The sequence below is a fragment of the Gallus gallus genome, chromosome 17 (genome assembly GCF_016699485.2).
Source record: "Gallus gallus isolate bGalGal1 chromosome 17, bGalGal1.mat.broiler.GRCg7b, whole genome shotgun sequence".
Taxonomy (NCBI): Eukaryota; Metazoa; Chordata; class Aves; order Galliformes; family Phasianidae; genus Gallus; species Gallus gallus.
In genome coordinates, this window is record NC_052548.1 from 6,648,157 (window position 1) to 6,667,680 (window position 19,524).

A 19,524-nucleotide genomic window follows, 5' to 3' on the forward strand; every position below is an offset into this window, starting at 1 on the left:
GGTGCTGTGCCCATCCGCACACTGTGGCTTTCCCCTGGGTTTGGGTTCCCCATGGGGTTTCCAAAGGGCTGCCAGGCTGTCCTTCTGGTGGTGGCGTTGTGCCGTGACCATAGAGGAGAGCACAGCAGTAACGATGAGTTCCTTTTATTAAGGAGTTCTGAAAGTCCACATGGACAGCGCTGGACACCACTCACACACAATGGAGACCTCACGGCACAGCAGCACGACGTGATGGCCGCAGGGAGGGACGTGGCTGTGCTCCAGCCCCGGAGCCACACAGTGCCCCTTCTGTCCCCAGCACCAGACTGCAGCTGTGCCATCCCCTGATGTCCCCATGGCCACCCCAGGGAGGTGGCACTGGGAATGGGTTCATCCCAGTCTGGGGTTACTGAGTGCCACGTGCACTCCCAGCACTCATCCTGGAAAATCCATCATCTCAGGTTGTATGGAATACCTCTCGTGCAATGCGAAACAAACTCATTTGGGAGTCCTGGGTGGGACGGGCAGGACACAGGGAAGTGCTACCAACACACTACAACACCCCATTCCTGCCCATACAGAGCTCGGGACCACAGGGACCCCACACATGGGCTCTGGGTTCTTCCTCCCAAAGGTGAACGCTATACGAACCACCTATGTCTGACCCACCGAAATCAACGAGCTAACAGCAACGGTGGGCATGGCCCTGCAGCCCCGTGGGGTGCAGCTGGGGGGCTGCTGCCCTATGAGGGGTGTGGGGCCCCCCCAGTGGATTTGGTTGGATGTGAGCGGCGCAACGTCTCCGGCTCAGGGTGGTCCCAACACATCGCGTGTCCCCGGTCCCATAGGGCAGAGGGATGGAGAATCACCCGCAGGAGAAAGCGTTCATCGGGTGAGGAATGAGAGCGGGGGAAGGCTTAAAAAAAGGAGCACGTCGGGAAGTGCGGAGCTGCGGCTGCAGGAATGAACCTTTGATCTCACTGTGCTTTGGGTCCCCCCGCAGCGCGGCAGTGGGGCTCTCCTCCCCTCCTCGGGGTGCTCCGGCAGTTCTCCGTGGGGTCGGGGTCTGTTGTGGGGCTGTATCCTCAGTGCTGTGGGAAATGATGCAAAGGTGCAGGGGGGTCCCGTCTTCCCCTCCCCCCACACCAGCTTTATTGGGGTTTTTTTGGACAAAAGCCCCCATTGGAGTCCTTGTAGGAGCCTCTCGCATTCCTATGGGGCCGGGGCTGCTGCACCCCTTGGCAGCACTGTGCCTGGTGGGCTGAGGATGCAGCCCCGTTATCAGCGCCCTGCAGATGCTAAGCCCCACTCAGGGCTGCTTTTTGCAAAACCTTAATGGGATTTGAAGAAACGAAAGGCTTTGAATATCTGCAGGTGCAGAGCCAGAGCTGGAGCGTGGCTCATCGGGGATGGAAATGAATGCGAGTCGCCGGGCGGGGGGCTCTGTGGGGGTGCTGCTGAAGCAGAGGGCAAGGTCACAGCTTCTGGATGGTGAAAACCCATCGTGTGTTCAGGGCAGGAGCTGTGCAGGGAAGGCAGAGCCGTACTGGGGGTTGAGCCTTCCTTGCTTCCTCCTCTTCCTCCCGCTCTCTGCTTTCCTGCTGCTGCCACACAGCTTTGTGCCACGCTTGGCTGTGGGCATCCATCCCTGCAGCGCTGTGCCCATACGCTGTGCAGCTCCATGAGCAGCGGCAGTGAGGTCTGTAGGTGTCCCTTCCCCTCTCGAAGGGCGGAGAGGAGAATGTTTACAGGCAGAGAAGGAACCACCGGCACCCGTGTGAGCACCGACCCAGCAGAGCCCTCCCTGTCTTCAGTAGCACCTTGGGGGCTCTGCACCCCAGAAATGGCCTCCAGCCCCTCAGCCCCCTCCCCTCCTTGTGCACCGCTCCCCAAATCCCCACCGCACCGCGAGCATCGAGCGTGGCCCAGGGAGGGGACACCCATCCCGGTGGGGAGCAGAGGGCATGGGGTCAGGACAAAGCCATCGTCCCCAGTGGGGAGATGCTCCCACAGGACCCCAGGGCAGGACAGCGGCATGGGGTGCACCAGGAGGAAGGGAACCACGGGGCAGTGGGAAGGGCAGGGGTCGGGGGGGGCTCTGTCCATCCGCTAATTCTCCTCCCGGACGGGCCGGATCTTCATCTCAGTGAACTTGAGGGAGTACTGCCAGCCGGTCCAGGAGGACCACTCGATGCCATCAGCATAGGAGCTGTGGTGGCCCTTGAGGTACTGCCCGTTGAGGTTGGAGGTGTGGCAGTTGCGGTACCACCAGGCGCCGTGGTAGAACGCCGCGCAGTTGTTCTCTGAGTGGTCGTTGTCCAGGTCCTTGGTGGTGAACTTCATCCCGTTGTGCTTCAGGAAGGAATCTCCTGCCGCAGGTAAAGGAGCCGTGAAGGGCCCTCCCCACCCCTCTCCCTGCCCTCGGGGTGCCTTCCAAAGTGTACCCCAATGGAGCTTCTCGGTGCCGTATGGGGCACTCGGGCTCACCACTCAACCACAGCCACCCTTCAGCTTCCAGCTCTCAGTGGATGCTCTGGGGATGGGATTTGGTCCCCTGCGGGGCCCTACCTGCTGTCCCTGAGTAGTCAGAGATGGAGATGGGGTACCCATCCTCCTCGGGGTCAACAGAGAAGAGCCCCACACCAAAGCTGCCGTAATGTGCGAAGGCGGTGCCGTTGTCGAAGTCCTCCAGGTCAACGCGCAGCTCGTAGCTGCCCTGCACCGTCAGCACGTGGATCCGCTTCAGCCCTACACGGAGTGGGGTGAGCAGGGCAGAGGGGGGTCCCTGGGATGCACTGATCCCCACTTCCAGCCCCTGCTGCCCTGCCCGAGGACATGTGTGCAGCCCATGGGCAAACGGCAGCACCGCTCGCCCGCCTACCAATGAGTTTGCAGTTGCCCTGCGCTCCCCGTGGCTGCCTGGCTATGGCATGCAGGACACGTGTACTGGCTCAGCCATTGGGGTGCATTGGTTCAGTCACTGGGTGCACAGTTTTGGCCATCGAGTGCATTGGTTCGGCCATCCGGGTGCATTGATTTGGCTATCTGTGTGTGCTGGCTCAGCCATTGGCTGCATTGGTTTGGCCATTGGAGTGCATGGATTCAATCATTTGCAAAAGGACACCCCACACGCACCTAACCAGTGCTCTCCTGTCAGCTTCCCAAAGCCATCCCGGTACGCTTCCCAGCCACGGAAGAAGTTCACAGAGCCGTCCTCCCGTCGCTGGAATACCTGGGAAGACACAGGGGAAGGCAGGGCAGCTCCGGGCTCAGCCCAGCTGTTCTTCCCTTCCCCCCTCTCCGTTCATCAGCATCTCGTGCCCTGTGTGTTTTGTCCTCTTTTATCTTTAGTTTTGAGTTTGATTTATTGACAGCGATCCAGAAAACGCTGCTCCCCGCCTGACCATTCGAACGTAATTAAGCTTCCAGCCCCGGATTAATTGCATTAAACTTGGCCGCTCCAGCCTGCCTGGAGGGGAGCGGAGCCGGCGAGATGTTCTCGGAGCGCTGCGCTCCCACGGCTGCGATGCTCAGAGCCGGCAGAGAGGCAGTGCTGCGTGCTGTGCCACCTCCCCGGGCTGCCCCTGCCCTTGGAGCCACCCACACGTGTTTTTTGCCCCCGCAGCACCCGCTGCCCGCCCATGGGACGCTCAGCGCCCGGCTGCTCTGGGGCCGGGTGTGATGGGGCTGGGCGCGGGTCCAGCGCCGATCCTGCTGTACTTACCTTCTAGAATTAGAGCCTTAATTTTAATCCCTGCACCGAGCGCTTGAGAAGCTGCTGCTAAGCCCATTTAAAGGGGCTTTCGGTGGGTGAGGGGGCGGCGGGGCTGGCTGGGAGCCCCGAGCTGATCTCCCCACGCCGCGCCGCGCAGGGAAGGCAGCAGCGGTGATGCCGATGCTCTCATTTAATCGGCTTTGACCCGAGGTTGTAAATAGGCCAATTGCTCGGGAAAGCGCACGGGACACATCTTCATTAGCTGAGCCCCGGCGCGGCGCGGTGATGACGGAGCTGTCGGCAGCTCAGGGCTGGGACGGGCACTGCGGGGACCCCGCGTGCCCCACCGTCCCCACATTTGGCTGCAGGAGACCCACAGCACCTCGCACCGCGCGCTGGGAAAGCCGCAGCCCGAGTTTGTGTGCGGTCCCTCCCTGTGCATCCCATGGGGGACGGGGAAGTGACGGGTTTTGGTGAGCGGGCTCTGGGGGTCTGCAGAGGGGCGCGCAAAGGGACGTGGGGCCGGGACTGCAGGTGAGGGCAGCTGGGGAGGGGGGCCGGCTGTGCTCACAGCACGGGCTGCCTTCCTTCCCTCCTCATGAAATATGCATCGCCCCCTCTTAAGCAAAAAGGATTTCCTTCCCCGCTTTAAAGCTTAGGCTGAAATATTCATCGCCCCGGCTCGCTGCCCGCCTGGCTGCTCGGCAGAGCGGGGCAGGCGCTGGGAAGGCACAGAACCCGGGAAAGAGGGCAAAATCAAGAAAAAAAAGGAGGAGTGCCGCCTTCCTTTGGGGTCAGCGTCCCCACGGGCACCGCGAGGAGAGCGCCGCCGCTCGCGGGGCGGAGATGCTGAGGCGCGTCCTGGCGGTGATGGAACAGCGCAGAGCGTTTGCAAAGAGCCCGGCGCACGAAGCGGCGTCCTCAGGCGATGGGAAGGCCGTGCTGCTGCCCTCCGTCACACCGTTATTGCTTTAATAAAGCGCCAGGAGCGGAGGGTCGGGGGGGGGGGGAGGGGAAATATCAGCGTGCTGCCCCGTGCTGCGAGGCGGTCAGCCCCGGGCGAGCTGCAATTAACGGCAGTGCAGAGGCGGTGCAGATGCTCCCGTGTGATGGGGGGCAGAGAGCTCGGCACGTGGCTGGGGATGGGTGTCCCCGCAGCTGGGGACGTGCCGGGCGCCCCATCTTCCCCTGCCACAGCTCTTGCAGCTGAAGGCTTAGCTCAGCAGCTCCCGAACCCAAATGGATTCAGCTGCTTCCACCCACCTACCCACATGCAAATAAGCCCAAATGTCAGGAGTACAGCTCCAGAGGAGGAGGGGAGGGAAATTTCCCAGGCTCTGTACCACAGCATCCTTACCTGGAGCCCGCGGGCCCCGACGTGCCCCAGCACTACGGATGCTGGATGCTGGAGCCCCCCACAGCCCATGGGGACGTGTGGGAGCCGGGCTGGGCCGTGCCATGGGGCGGGGGGACGGGAGAGCTCCGGATGCTCTGACCCACAGTGCTGGGATGCGGCACAGGCTTTGGTCCTTTGTCCCCCATTAAGGCTGGGGCTCACGATGTGCAATCACTTCCTTTGCACCCTCCTGGCCCCGCTGGAGCCTTCCCAGCTGCAGCAGCTTTAAATAAACCTCTGAGTGTCTGGCTAATCACCTTGGGCTGCTCTTCAGGCAGCTCTTGAGTGTGTGGCAGGGGGAGGCTGTGCATGGGATTTGCAAGGACCCTCTATGCCCTGGGAACTGTAGCGTCCCCTCTTTGCCCTCTCTGACCCCCAGGATGTGGGGTTGCTGTGCTGTGCCTCAGTTTCCCCAATGTGAACCCAATATACAGGTCTGCTTGGGTGGGCTCTGTGTGGAGCGAGGCTGAAGGCTCATCAGCCCCTGGAAGGCAATGGGGTGGGGGGTGGGGGGGGAGACTAAGCTGCCTCCTGGCACCACTCAAAGCTACTTAAGGGAAGCAGATCACGGGGATTTATTTCCTAGAGCGCCCAGCTGGAGGGGTGCTGGGCCATGTCCTCATGGAGAGGCCGCCTGTCACCCCTGCTCGCCACCCTGGGGTCCCTGCTTTGTGCTACACATCCCCCAGGCTGGGGGCACCCAATGGAACCCAGAGGGTGGGGGGTGGCCGCATCCCCCTGTCGCCCACTGCTGCATTACTGTGATTATGGGGCTGTCGCAGCCGTGGCACAAAGCGAATCGGACAGGGCGAGTTAATCAGTGCTGCAGCAGAGGTGCCCCCGGGCGCCCCTTCGTTAGTGGTGCACAAATGAGCTGGGGTGGGTGATGCTACGGGAGGGCACAGAGCTTTCCTTTGTGCTTCCAAAAAAAAAAGGGGGAGGAAAGAGGTGGTCACTGCCCAATGGTACCTTGTGTATTGGGGCTGGGCCATGCTGGATGTGATGGAGGGCAGGGGGTGTCAGTGACCCCCAGGCCAGCACCTGGCTCTGTGGTGTAGGGGTCCCTATGTCCCCATTGCCATGAAATACGAGCTCCAACCATGGCACCACCCAACAGCCCAATCCCAGCAGCACCCAACAGCCCAACCCCAAGCTCCAGCCTGCTGAACCCTCGCCAGGTCCCTGCTTGCAGCCAAGCCCCGTCCCCATGACACATCCGAGTGACATCTCCCACCCACAGCCCCCATATCCCGGCCTGGGGACATCGCTCACCGTCCAGCCGCCCCCGTCGGTCGTCATGTCACAGTAGACCTGGAAGCCTGAGGGGTAATGTGTGGGGAAGATGGAGTAAATCCCATCCTCTTGCTGTCCGCTCGCATAGATGTCAAAGCAGTCCCGGGGCCGGGAGCCTGCAGCAAGACACAGGGATGGGGTGGGAAGAGGGGAAGACTGGTTAATTAATGATCTAATTTCAAGGCTTGCCATTTCTTCAGGCTCCCAACCTCACTGCTTCGCTCTTTCCCTCCCTTTCCCTCCAGGGATTGGGTTGAGTGGTGCTGGGAGGGATGCAGGGACCGCCCCCATGTCCCCATGGGGTGGTTGGGGCAGGATGGACCCCAGCAGGGAGCAGGGGGCTGATGGCTGGAGGTGGCCATGGGCACAGTGCTGATGGCTCCAGGGCAGCTTACTCAGCCCCATCTCAGTGCAGCAATGATGAATGTGACTGCTCCCAGGGCTGCTCAGTGTGCCCACAGCGTTTGCACCCAAATAGAGGAGAAGGGTCACTTCTGGCTTTGCTTCTCCTTCGTGGATGCGGGAAGCAGGCAGAAGTAAAGTGGATTTTGTGGTGGCTGCATGGGCTGTTTTATGGAGGGCTGGGGGCTGCATGGTGAGAGACCGCCTTTGTGGCACATCTCCCTCCTGCCTCTTCTCCCTCTACCGTATCCACTGTCACTCCAGGCTGCTTTCCCCATCACAACTGCCTTCTTCCTCCCCTCTTGGCAGGTAGAGAGCTGGGAGATGCCCCATGGCGCACCCCTCCCCATGGCGCACCCCTCCCCATGGCTCACCCCTCCCCATGGCGCACCCCTCCCCATGGCACACCCCTCCCCAGAGCTGGGGGTTCATCTCTCACCATTGGAGCAGCCACGGGGCCGTGCTCCCCGTGCCGGGGCTCGCTGCAGGTCAGCTTTGAGCCGGGGCCGGACGCCGCCGCGCTCCTTCTGCAGTGTGTCCAGCACATCGCTGACCGAGCTCACCAGCCGGGCCATGTTGGTTTGGCTCTCTGAGAGGAGCTGCAGGTGGGGGACACGTGATGGGGCCATGAGTTGGGGTTAAATGGGACTTCAGACCCTTCTGTCTCCAGGGCAGTGGCAAATCCATCCCCATGCATGCTCTGCCCGCTCCCACAATTTCCAAACAGCTGTCGGAGCAACATTCCCAGCCAGGATATGAGGTGAGGACAGGGAATTGTGGCAGATCCCACACGGTATTTTGGCTGATGTTTTTCCCCTGGGTCTGCCCTCAGATGATGTCCAATGCAGCAGTGCATTGGGAGTGAGTGTTCCCGAGCTCAGCCCGCGGGCAGCTGGGGACAAAGAGCAGCTGGGACATGGGGACTTTGGGAGGAGCTGTGTCCTGAGGCTCTGCCTTCCCCCGAGGTGACCCGGCTAGGAGAGCTCTGTGAGGTGAGGGCAGGCGGGAGCAGAGCAGTGATGCTGGGAGTGCAGTGGAGAAGGGACGGCGCAGAGCCCATCCAACAGTGCTGTGGATCTCACTGTGATGCCCGACAGAACCCCCAACATGCCCCGGTAAGGTTTTGGTGGGTTTGGGGTGGTGAATGAGGCAGAAGGGTTATTTGTGAGGAGGGTTGAGGGTGAGCAGGTAGGGGATATCCCCCCAGTGTGGTCCAGGGCATGGAGACCCCAGATGGCTACAAACCCCCCAGCCCTCGGGCACGGAGCTGAACTTGTGCTAGCTCCAAACCCCACCAACCCTCAACCACAGCTTTTCCCTGCATAAAGAACAGGATCCATGCCTTGGGGACATGGGGACACCCACCTGGATGAGCCTGCCCTGCTCGCTCTGCAGGGCGCTGAGCTCCTGCCCCATAGCGCTGTGCCCCTTCTTGAGGCCATCGCAGTCAGCTCGCAGTTGCGCGGCGTGCGTCACCAGCTTGGCCACCTCGTCGGCCACACCAAGCAGCAGAGCCTTCTGCTGGCCCTTGGTGGCCTTGGCCTCAGCGTCGTGCTCGGCGAGGGCGCGCAGCAGGGAGCCCTGCAGCCCCTCCAGGCGCCCGACGTTGCCCGCTGGGTCGGGGCAGTTGGGGTCGATGAAGATGTTGATGCGGGAGCTGTCGGCTTTCTCGATGGTCACCAACGCGTTGGCCTCCTCGGGGTTGGTGCTGATGACGGGGGGCGGCTCGGTGACGGGCGTGTGGTAGTGGTTCATGAAGAGGATGGCCCCTGTCACTGTCACCGCCAAGAGGACGGCCACCGAGAGCAGGACGGTGCACAGCACGTAGCCACAGCTCATCCTCTGGGGACACAGAGAGAGGGGACGTCGGGACCCATCCAAACGGACCCATCACCACGAGGGGCCATCAGAACCCATTCGGGGTGCCATTGGGACCCATCCAGATGGACCCATCACCATGAGGGGCCAATGGGACCATCCATACAGACCCATCCCAGTGCCCTTCCACCATGGGGTGGGTTCGGACCCTCATGGGGGCTGGGATCAGCCATGGTGATGGGACGGAGAAGTGAGGCTCATCCCCCAAGGACTTCTGCCCACAGGATGGAGGAATGGGAGGTAGAAGCAGAGTTGCCCATCACAAAACAAAGTGCTTTAGTCCCTGTGTGGAGCCTGCAGGGTTGCTTTGTCTTCATGCCCTCATTTGGGGCAGATCCAAAGAACTACGCCAGAAAACAAACCCTGTGCCCAGGGGACACTGGAGAGGTCAGGATGTAGGGTTTTGGGGGTAACATTCTGCACGGATTAGATCTGCTCCTCCGCTCCAGCTCTGGCAATGAAGGAGGTCACACCGCACCCTGGGGACGTGGGGGCAGCAGGGAACCCTGCAGTTCCAACAGGGCATGGGTGAGCTCGGCCAGCAAAGCTGCTGGAGCTGCCTGGGAGCCACGGGTATGAAATAATAAAAAGGCTGAGCAGAGCAGCGTGCGGCTGCGTGTATGTTTTATTGAAGGCATAACGCTCGGTGGGAGCAGCCCCAGCCCCAGGAGATGCATGTGGGCTCCCCAATGCCCTGGGAGTGTGGGAATGCAGGGAGGGAAAGGGAGAACCCCCACGCCGTGCCCTGCAGTGGGGACGGAGGGGAAAGCAAAGGGAGAGAGGGGAGCACGGGGTGTTCCCGGCGGTGTGAGGAGGCCGGAGCCACTCTGAGCAGCAATGGGGGTCGCTCCCAGCGGGGCTTCTCCCTGCTCAGGGGTGATCCTATCCCACTGGGACCCAATGGAGGAGCGGTCGCTCCCGGGCTCAGCCTGCAGGAGCTGCTCAGGGTGCAGCGAGTGCCCGTTCTTGCAAAGCCATCAGCACGGAGGGTGTGAGCTGCCATCCAGCCATCAGCTCCGGCCCCTTCTCATTACACCTGCGGGACGCGGGCGGTGATTTTCCCCTGACCCCGGTGCAGCTGTCACAGGGAATCGCAGCGCTGCCAGAAAGCCGCCTATTTGGAGAGACAAAGACTACTTTCTCCAGGAATGAGGAGAAAATTGCTGCATCTGCAAAGATTTCCCAAGCCCTGTCCCCTCCCGTGCACATCTATCTGGAGTGACACCTTCCTTCAAGCACCCTTCATTCACGCTCCCGCAACCATTTGCATTAAGGTGACCACGGCTGCGGCAGCCGGGGGAGGTGGGGGGGCACAGCTGCCCCGCACGGCCCCAGGGCTGCTCTGGGTTTCTTCACGTGGGGCTCAGCCCCAGGGCAGTTCTCCCCACGGGATGGGGCAGTGGGAGAAGGAAGCAGAGATGCACATCATTGACAGCCCTATGGGGACAGATGGGTCCCCATGAGCACAGATGCAGGTCAGGACAGCTGCTGGGAACAGGGGAACGTCGAGTTATTTGGGATCCAAGCAGGGAACGCTGCTGGTTTCCAGCCTTCCAGCCCTGCCGTTGTCACCTTCCTGCCATCGCTGGGTGCAGCAGTGAGGGGACGACCCCTCTGCCAACATGCACCTCTGCCTGCAGCCATGAGATGCTGAGTGGTGACAGCCTTCCCCGTCCCCCAGTGCTGTGCTGGCGGGTTGTGTTACCTGGCAACCTGCAGTGGGAGAGGAGGGAAACTCCTCCGGCGGCACCTGGAGCACTCTGAGCCGGGGTTGGGGTCTGTCAGTGCCCACTGCTCAGCAGCACTGTGCCCAGCACCCGGCATGGAGCCCTGCCAGCACCGCATTCCTCGGAGCTCCGGGGCTTTCTGCTCCCCGTTGCATGGGTTTGAGCTCACAGATCTTCTTGCTTTTGAGCAGCCATAGGTCATCCCTCTGCTGACAGACCCTGTTGTTCTCCTTGCCAGCAGGCCCACGTCCCCACATCGCTTCTTCCCAAGGAGCGAGCAGAGCTTTCCCTGCAAGCCTGCTCTGGGTGCTGGGGCTGGGAGGGATGCAGCGGTGCAAAACCCAGCACAGGTCCTGGCTGGGTGCAGGATGCCAGAAATTCCGGTGGCCTCCGATCTGACATCTGCTGGCAGCAGTGCCAGGCTGGGGAGCAGAACCGCTGCTATTGCTGAGGCCAAGCCCAGCTCTCTGCGTGCACACAGAGCACAGAGACAGAGCTGGAATCAAGGATGCTGCTCCTACTCGCTGTCCTTACACTCAGGGGGCCCAAGCTGTGTGGTGTGAGCTGCCCACACGCTGTGTGCACCCTGGGACTGGGGGTGCCATCATCACCCCACCACACGTCCCCTCCTCCTTGGCCCCCAGGCACACGAGCAGCCATGTGGGTGCAGGAGCAGCAACTCCAGCATGGAGAGGCAGAGCAGAGCCAGAGGGAGGAGGGCTGCTTGTCCCCGGGCAGGTGGAGCAGAGCCAGAGCCAAGAATGGAGAGTGGTGGTGGGAGAGGCTGCGCCGTGCCGTGGGGATGCTCTTCAAGGAGGAGGTGCCCTTTACTCCAGCCAAAGGCACTGCTCTTTGTAACCCGGCAGGGCCGCTGGGATAGCTCCATGCCACGGGATGGGGCAGCCCCAGGGCTCTCCCCATGAGCTGTGTCCCAGCCAGGGACGAAGCAGGACCCTGGTTGTGCTCCCTGCAGCCCAGCCATCCCCCCCTCCTTCCAGGTCCATCTGGCTCCAGAGGAGCCCGGCCGGAGGACAGCAAGGGCCAGTCCATCCCACGGCTTGCTTAAGCAGCTCACTGTGCATCCCAGCTGCTGTGCCCCTTCTATATTGGGCTGATGCAGCTCTGCTCCAGCTCCTCTCCACCTGCTCTCCTGCCCAGCTCTGCACCCTGCCCGTCCCAGCCCCGGTTCCCAGGCATGGACACGGCACAGCCGAGCTGCATCCCTCTGCCTGCTCTCCCCCGTGCTCCTCAGGCACAGCACAGCACAGCGCAGCACAGCGCGGTGCGGTGCGGTGCTGAGCGCACCCGTGGACAGGGCTTCCATTGGAGCCTCCGGGAGCTGGAAGCAAACTCTGCTCCCTCTGCAACGTGCAGGAGCAAGCAGCTCCGTGCCGCGACGCCCAGCCCCGAGTGCACTTCCCTCATCAAGGGGAAGGGGAAAAACGAAACGACGGACAGGGGGATCAGCGTGTCCCTGCAGGGGATCCCCTGTCCCCGGCAGCGGGGTGCAGACGGAAGCCAGGAGACGGAGCTGAAGGAAGGGAGATTCTATCCCTCGGCTCGCAAGCTCGGTCAGGATCAGCTCCTTCACCTTCTCCCGCTGTTCCCACGCCGCTCAGCCCCGCTCCGTGCCTGTCCCCCCCCTACCACCAGGTGCGAGGCAGCCCCACGCCCCAGCCACGCTCCCCTACCTGCCGCCTGCGCGCCGCGGATCCACGTTGGGATGCCGCCCGCACCCCAATGGCTCCGGCTGGAGGAGATGGCACACTTGCAGCCGCCCTGCAAACAGCCTCCGGCACACGCACCGCTGCCCCACCGCGACGCCGGCCTCTGCCCGAAACCCAGCCGGCGTTTGGCCGTGGCAGGAGGTGGGCAGGTTGGGGAGCGGAGGAGATAAGGAAGGCAGCTGGCTGAGGCTGCAGAGCGCGGCCAGGACTCGCAATCCCCTCTAAGAGGTGATTTAAGCAGTTAAAATGTGCGGCAGTCAATCCGAGCCGGGCGTGAGCGTTCGCCCGCTGCCTGCCCAGCGCTCAGCCCCTGCGCCGGAGGGGGATGCGGGAATCGACGCGGAGCCGGGGGATGCGGGAGGCAGCGGGAGGGGGGCTCGGAGCGGTGCCCGAGGGATGCTCCCGGTGCCGGGGGGGCCGCTCACCCCCGGGTGGAAGTTACCGTGGGGTGGGGGGGGGACACGCGTGGGACCCCCGGCTCGGCTCGCCCCCCGGCCAGTACCTGCGGTTTCTCCTGCTGCCCGTCCTCAAGTTGCGAGGCTCCTCCCATGGTTTTCCAGCGCTCGTTCCCCATCGCGCCGCCAAGTTCGGCCCGAAGTCCCCGAGCCCCCGCCCCGGCGCTCCCCGCGCCCCGCGCCCCGCACTCCGCGCCGGGAGGGAGGAACGGGCGGCGGCGGCGGCGGAGGGAAAGGAGGGAGAGGAGGAGGAGGACACGGGCACGGACGCGGGGGTGGGCCCTCCCTTCCCGGCAGCCCCGCCCGCCCCGCTCCCCCCCCTCCGGCCGCGGGCAGGGGGCAGAGGGAGAGCGGAGTGTCGCCCCCAAACTCCCCCCGAAACCCTCGTCGGCTCCCCCCGTTGGCATAACCCACCCCTCCCCACCCCATCCCCGGCAGCTCCATCCGCTCCAGATTCACTCCGGTTTCACTCCGATTTCTCTCCAGATCCACTCCAGATCCAGACGTGCCGGCACAGCTGGAGGAGCCGCAGCGGGTAAGGCGGTTTGGAGCGTGTGATGGGGCTGTTCTGGGGGTACGTCGTGGCCGCTCACCCCCTCTCCATGGCCACAATCCTGGGGGCAGCACTCCACGTTCATGGGGTTCAGCACCACTGTGCCCCACGGGTGGGTTTGCTTTTAGTGGGAGGAGGGGTCTGGGCAGGGCCGGGGGGCACTGGGATCGCATCCCCCAGCTGGAAAACATCGGGATCCTCGCCCCAGGCCTTTGTGCTAAGGTTAGCCAAAGCAATGGGTAGTAAAACCCATAGTGCTGTCCCGGGGGGGCACCAGCAGGACACCCACCGTGTGGCTCTTCCCACCATTGGCACCGAGTGAGGCATTTTGCCCAAATCCCACCGTTTCCAGCCCAAAGGAGCAGTGCCTGCCTGATTTACTGCCACCACTCCGAGCAGGGATGTGGTTTTCTTTCCCGTCCCTTTGCGGCACCTCCCTTAAATCTTTCATCCGCCGCATGTCTGACCTGCAGGCAGGAGCTGCTGAGAGGTTCAGAGAGCATCCTGAGCACAGCGGTGGGGGGAGGATGGCGTCTCCCCCTCTGCCAAGAAACCCCTGGAGAACCCTCCAGGAGGGGCACGGGGGAACAGAGCTCCGCGGGCAGCGCACGGCGTGTGCACGGTACCCAAACATTGGCTGTCTGCTGGCCAGGTGCACCTCCCAGCTTTGGCTCCGGTGATGCCGTGTGGATGTACGGGGTGATGCTGATGGCCAGCAGCCCGGCTCCTTCCCCATGGGTGAGACCATCCAAACTCGTTGCACCGGTGGCAGTCTGTGCCGTTCTGGCAGCGCAAGGCCCCAGGCGCCAGGGGGCTGCTTGAGCTGAACTCCAAACAATAAAAACTTATCATTAAAAAGAAATGTATCTTGGCTTCACACGGCCTGGCAGCGCGGGGAGGAGTGATTCAGTGGCTTGTCAGCCCTCAGTGTTAGGCACGCCGAGCTGAGCAACTGGACACTCTCCAAGTCCAGCAACTCATTTTCTGCAGATGGAGCCAGGACCGCGCAGTTTAATTTGCAAACCAACATACCTTGACATAACCCTCAGCATCATCACGGGTGCTGCCATGGGATGGGATGAGACACATTGGGTGGGGGCAATGCTGTGCAGCCCCTCTGTGCCCGGGGTACACCTCCACAGGGGGCCCGTTGGGGTGCGGGTGCAGAACCGGTGGCTCTCAATGCTTTGGGGGCCCTGAGTGATGCTCAGGGTGAGCCCTCCCTGTGCACACTGCTTGGGCTCATTGCTGACTCACTCCATGCTGTGTTGCCTCATGTCACCCACCATGAAGACACAGGAGGGGGCACCCCCAGATGGCTGAGCCCTGCTGGCAGCATCGCTCCCATGCGTGGCTTGTGCAGGGCATGGTGATGCCGGCCCCGGAGCCCAGGGCTGTGCCATGTGGGATCAGGTGCCTGGGGAGCACCCCGGGGCTGGGAGCGTGGTGGGATGGGGAGGGGGCTCCTCCCGGCAGCCCAACGCAAATCGATCCCGCAAGTATGGCATGATTCATGTCTCAGGCTGTGGCCTGAGGGTGAAAACTGGAGAAATGTTTGATGTGAGGCTGCAGGTCCTGTTGGGAGCTGCGGCTCTGCCCGCCCTGAACAGGCTCTGCCCTCATTGCTCGAGGGTGCCGGGCTGGGCCTGGGGCAAAAAATGACTAAAGTAACTTGGGATTAGAGCTGTGTGCTGAAATATGGCATTTCAACATCGTGTTTGGATGCTGTCTTCTGTGCTGTGATTGGAGGCAGCGAGAAGAGCTGCGTGCATTATGGCTGGGCTCCTGTCGGCCCCGCGCTTTGCAGGTGGGGACAGACCTGTGGGCAGTGGGGCACCCGGAGATGGGGCTGGGGTCTGCACCCCCAGAACACCGCAGAACAGGGGATGGGTGCCTGCAGGCTCAAAGCCCACAGATTTCCAGCCGTTGGATGAGGGCTGGAGGGGCAGAAATCCCCACCTGGCACCGATTCCCCCATTGCTGAGCGGGGCTGGGGGCCGGGGTTGGCTGTCAGGAGCCAAGTGCTGTGCTTGGACGCGTGCCATCGGCGCCCGGGAGCCGTCGCTGCACACAGGCGGCGTCAGACATCATCATCATATTAATAATGAAAGGGCAGCGCCTTCAAAGATCTTCGCCCCTGCGCCGCGCGGCTGGTGAGCGCGGAATGCAAAGGAGCTGCGTGAGCCTCATCCCAAGCAGCCGTGGGGTGATGCCAATCCGGGTCACAGAAACGCATAGGGAGCCCCCCGGGTGCTCCCCGTGTTTGGCTGCGGGGTCCCCGTCTCACATCCCCCGTCTGGCGACCGTATGATTCTGCCGTTCTCCTCTTCGGCGGGCACAGGGCACCCTCTGCCCACCCCTGCTGTGGGGATGTTGAGGAATGGGCAAACTGAGCATCTCTCGGAGGGCAGAGAGGTGGGCTGAGCTGTGCTGCAAATGGGGACTGAGACAGCCTATGGGGCCACGGGTTGACCCTACAGCATCCCAGTGTGTCCCCATAGCTCGATGCCCTGCAAGACTTTTGGGCTTCAAACATCCTTTTTTAAGGCTCCATGTGTGCCCCTGAGGCTGGGTACTTTGTGCGGGTCTTGGCACCACTGGGCCACGGGCTGTGCATCTCTGCTCCTCTGCTCTGTGCCACGAGCCCTGACCTGAGAAGGAAGAAACCAAACCCCCGTGCTGGGTGCAGAGCATGCCTATCCCATGCCCACCCCATACCCACGCCATAGCCACCCATATCCACTTCATACTCACCCCATGCCCTACCCATCCCATACCCATTCCATAGCCACCCATACCCACTCCATACTCAACCCATGCTCACCCCATACCCACCCCATGCCCACTCCATGCCCACCCCATAGCCACCCATACCCCATAGCCACCCCATAATCACCCCATAGCCACTCATACCCACTTCATATCCATCCCATGTCTACCCCTACCCATATCATACTCACTCTATACCCACCTCATGCCCACCCCATGCCCCCCCCATTCCCACCCCATTCCCACCCCATGCCCACATGCTCTGCACACACTTTGGGTCCCAGTGGGCTGTGCCCATACACCCCATGGAGTGCAGCATCACCGGATCCCACTGCGCTCTCAGTGCCGTCCCATTGTGTGCAGCCCTCCCTCAGCCTTCTTTCCCCCCTCCAAACACAACAAAACCCCCAAATCCTCCACGAGGGAGAAATCTCTTTTTGTTCCTTTATATTTTCTCTGCCGCCGCAGAGGATCGATCGGAGCTGATTCTCCATAATCCGCCCTTTCTGTGGGAAGCTGGAGCCCCCGGGGGGGGGGATGGATCCGGCACGGGCCCCACTCAGGGTGCTCAGTGCTGCGTGCCCATGGCATCCAGCAGCCCCAACCCCCATCTCCTAGCAACTTCCCTGCGCTGCCTCTCTGTGATTCTCTGCTTTTAGGCTTTGAAGGGCAGAGCTTTGGTTCCTGGATGGGTTTGGGAGCGTTTTGTCCTCCCGGCAGCCGGCGTTTGGGGGATGCAGGAAAACCTCCGGGCAAACCCCAGCTGTTAGCAATGGGATGTGCCTCCGGGGATGGGATCCCACCCCCTGGGAGCTCAGCCTGGAAGCAACGGTGGGAAAACAGCGTTCTGTTGGCTGCAAAAATACCATTTGATGTGGGGAAAATAATACAGCAGGGTTTTGCTTCGCTTTGTTTTGTAGGTTAAGGAATGCCTGACTATTTGCGGGCTGGGAAATACGTCCACAGGTCGTGGAGGGCTGAAAGGGATAAATCACTCCCGGCACTGGAATGGGCTTTGTTGTGCTTGATCTAAAATGCGGTGGTAAAAATGACCAAAGTGCAATTCTAAATGGGGAGGGCGCTGTGTGTGTGTGTGTGTGGGGAGGGTTTGTGCTGCTCCCGTTTGCTCGGTGCGCACTGCTGGGCAATGAAAGCAGCGTCTCACCCACCCGGCACGCCGATGCTGCCATCTGAGGGCGCTTTCTCTTGGCCGCCGATAGGAATAGGCGGTGTGCGATGACAGAGAGCACCGCAGGGCTGCTGTGGGATCCCTGCCCTCAGGGGAGGCTGCGTGGATGCCGGCATAGAGCTCAGCTCGGAGCGATGCTCTGCCTGCCCGGAGCTCCCGGTTCCCACCAGTGCCTCCCAGTACAGCCCAGCTGCTGTCGGGGTGAACCGCCGTCAGAGCAGCCCCAGCCCGAGCCCTGGGTTTGTTCCTGCTCCGCACCGGGGCTGCAGCAGCTCAGCTGCTGAGTGCTCCCAAATCCCTGTGGTAATTGGATCAGGGCACCGTTTTCCATCGGAATGTTAAACAGGAGCCCCCGCCCCAGCCCGGGCGGCACGCTTTGGGATAGAAAGACACGGTGAATCGCGTTATGGGGGTTATTTCTCCTGCTTTAAAGTCAGAGGTATCACAGCAGCTCCTGATTTGTCACAGAGCACCGTGGTCCAGCTCCTGTTGATGGCAGGATTGGGGGGCCATCACCAGCCGAGCACTGAGATCATGCAGCTCATCACAGCAGTGGCACGCAGGGGGCTTTACTGCCCCCAGCTGTCCCCCATGGGACCAGCACAGGGCCCGGGGGGTTCAATTAGCAAATGAAGGGGCTTCGGTGCCTTGCCCCGGTTATCGGTTTAGCAGGGTCCCTGGTTGGGGTGACCATCTGGTGGCATCTGCTGCTGCTCAGCTGTCACTGGTCTCCCAGAGAGGGGACACACAGGGCACAGCACCAAGGCACAGGGATGGGGGCAGCTGTGCTGGGCATATCCACGGCTCCTGCCATAAAGGGATGGGTGAACAGACAGATGAATGGGTGGGGGGGGGTATGTGGATGGATGGATACATGGATGGATGGATGGATCATGGAGTCATAGAGTCATTAAGGCTGGAAAAGCCTTCTCAGATCCCCAGGCCCAACCCCAACCCATCCCACCATGCCCATGGACACGTCCCTCAGTGCCACATCTCCATGGCTCTGGAACACCTCCAGGGATGGGGACTCCCCCACCTCCTGTGGCAGTGGATGGATGGATGGATGGATGGATGGATGGATGGATGGATGGATGGATGGATGGATGGGCTAGAAAAAGGAGGCAGAGCAGGACAGACAGCTGAGCCTCTCTGGCAAATGAGGCGGTTTCAGGTGATGCTAACAAGCCCATTAATGGGGTTTATCAAGGGAGGCTGCTGACTTTATCTGAGATGCTGCTTTTGGGCTGGGAGAGCCTAAGCTCCTGCTTGTTAATTAGAAAGGCTGAGAGGAGGTTTGTAGCGGTTGGCCTCACTTGTGAGCAGCCGTAATGTGATGAGCGATTAGGGACTCTGAAGCTTCTCTACTGGTGTCATTAAGATACTGATGAGCTCAGGCAGGGAAAGGGCTTTTTGGCTGTGCCTGGGAGAGGCTGGTCCTGCGCTGCTGGGCTCATCAGGAGGTGTGAGATGGGTGAGGTATGTCCTGGGGATGGCCACAGCTCGGTGTCACCCCGTGTCCCTGGGTCAGGGCTGGTGTCCCTCAACACGTGCAGGATGTGGTGAGCTCACGGTGTGAGGGAGCTGGGATGTTCCTGCTCACTGTGTGATGAACGGGGAGAGGATTTGGCCATGGTTGCCTCCAGAAAGGTAATTCCAGGCTGTTCCACAGCCAGACGCGTGGCGAGGTGGGGGCAAAGCAGAATTGAGTGCTGTGCTTTGCCTCCGTCCTCCCTCATCTGCTGCCTTGGCAAAGCTTCCTGCGATGCTGCAGCATCCCGGTTGGCATCGCTCGGGCTGTATTTACGGCCACACTAATTAAATACTCTCTGCAATCAGTGCCACGCATGACCCCACTCTCTGAGCTGGGGCCGCTGTGTGCCATCACCGAGCGGGTACATGACTGCCGCCGTCCCGGGGAACTCCTAACAGCGATTTACTCATCCCAGGCCTCCCATTTCTCTGTTTTTGTGACATTTTGCAAAGTTCAGGTTTACAAAATAAGCCGGCGCGACGCGGAGACGCTCCACATTATTTACGCTGCACTGCTTGGCAGCATCTTCGCCAACGATGGGATCCCAGCCCTGCGGGATGGGGCCATCCCCGTGCCCAGGTCCCCATGCTGTGCTCTCGCTGCCCTGTCTCTGTATCCCTGCCTTTGTATGGGGCCGTGGGAGGGTCGGACCCGTGGATCTCACACACCTCTCTGCCGCCCCGGTGCCGCGTTGTCAGCTCCGATCAGAAGCCGGATCAGTCGGCCCTGTGCGCGCTCTCCGGATTTAATTAACGGGGCCTTTCATCTCTCCCCTGAAGGAATCTGCTATCTTCTGTCTTCTTAATTAACGTTCATTAAGCAAATCAGAAGAACGTTGGCTCCTCACCGCCTCCACTGCTCTTAACCCTTGCGAGGTGCCAGGTTGGTGTGGGGCAGTGGTGTTGGG

General features: G+C 61.6%; 1 protein-coding gene across 1 annotated transcript; it reads right to left on the bottom strand.

The window, feature by feature from the left end:
• Nucleotides 1–128: 128 nt before the first annotated feature.
• Nucleotides 129–12,805, bottom strand: FCN3 (ficolin 3). The gene is made up of 7 exons (XM_425335.8): nt 12,620–12,805; nt 8,151–8,627; nt 7,225–7,384; nt 6,363–6,499; nt 3,115–3,211; nt 2,548–2,727; nt 129–2,348 (listed from the first exon to the last, which is right to left on the bottom strand). Exons 1-7 carry the CDS (start codon nt 12,689–12,691, stop codon nt 2,089–2,091), a joined length of 1,383 nt encoding a protein of 460 aa, XP_425335.4. The 5' UTR covers nt 12,692–12,805; the 3' UTR covers nt 129–2,088.
• Between the last annotated feature and the right edge of the window lie 6,719 nt (nt 12,806–19,524).

Bases quoted from the DNA above. Each gene is read 5' to 3' on its own strand.
- FCN3 (XM_425335.8), bottom strand. From the start codon at position 12,691: ATGGGGAACGAGCGCTGGAAAACCATGGGAGGAGCCTCGCAACTTGAG. The intron at 7,385-8,150 runs GTGGGTGTCCCC...CCCCACCTGCAG, and splicing joins AGCAGGGCAGGCTCATCCAG to CTCCTCTCAGAGAGCCAAAC. The intron at 3,212-6,362 runs GTGAGCGATGTC...GTGTCTTCCCAG, and splicing joins CCGACGGGGGCGGCTGGACG to GTATTCCAGCGACGGGAGGA.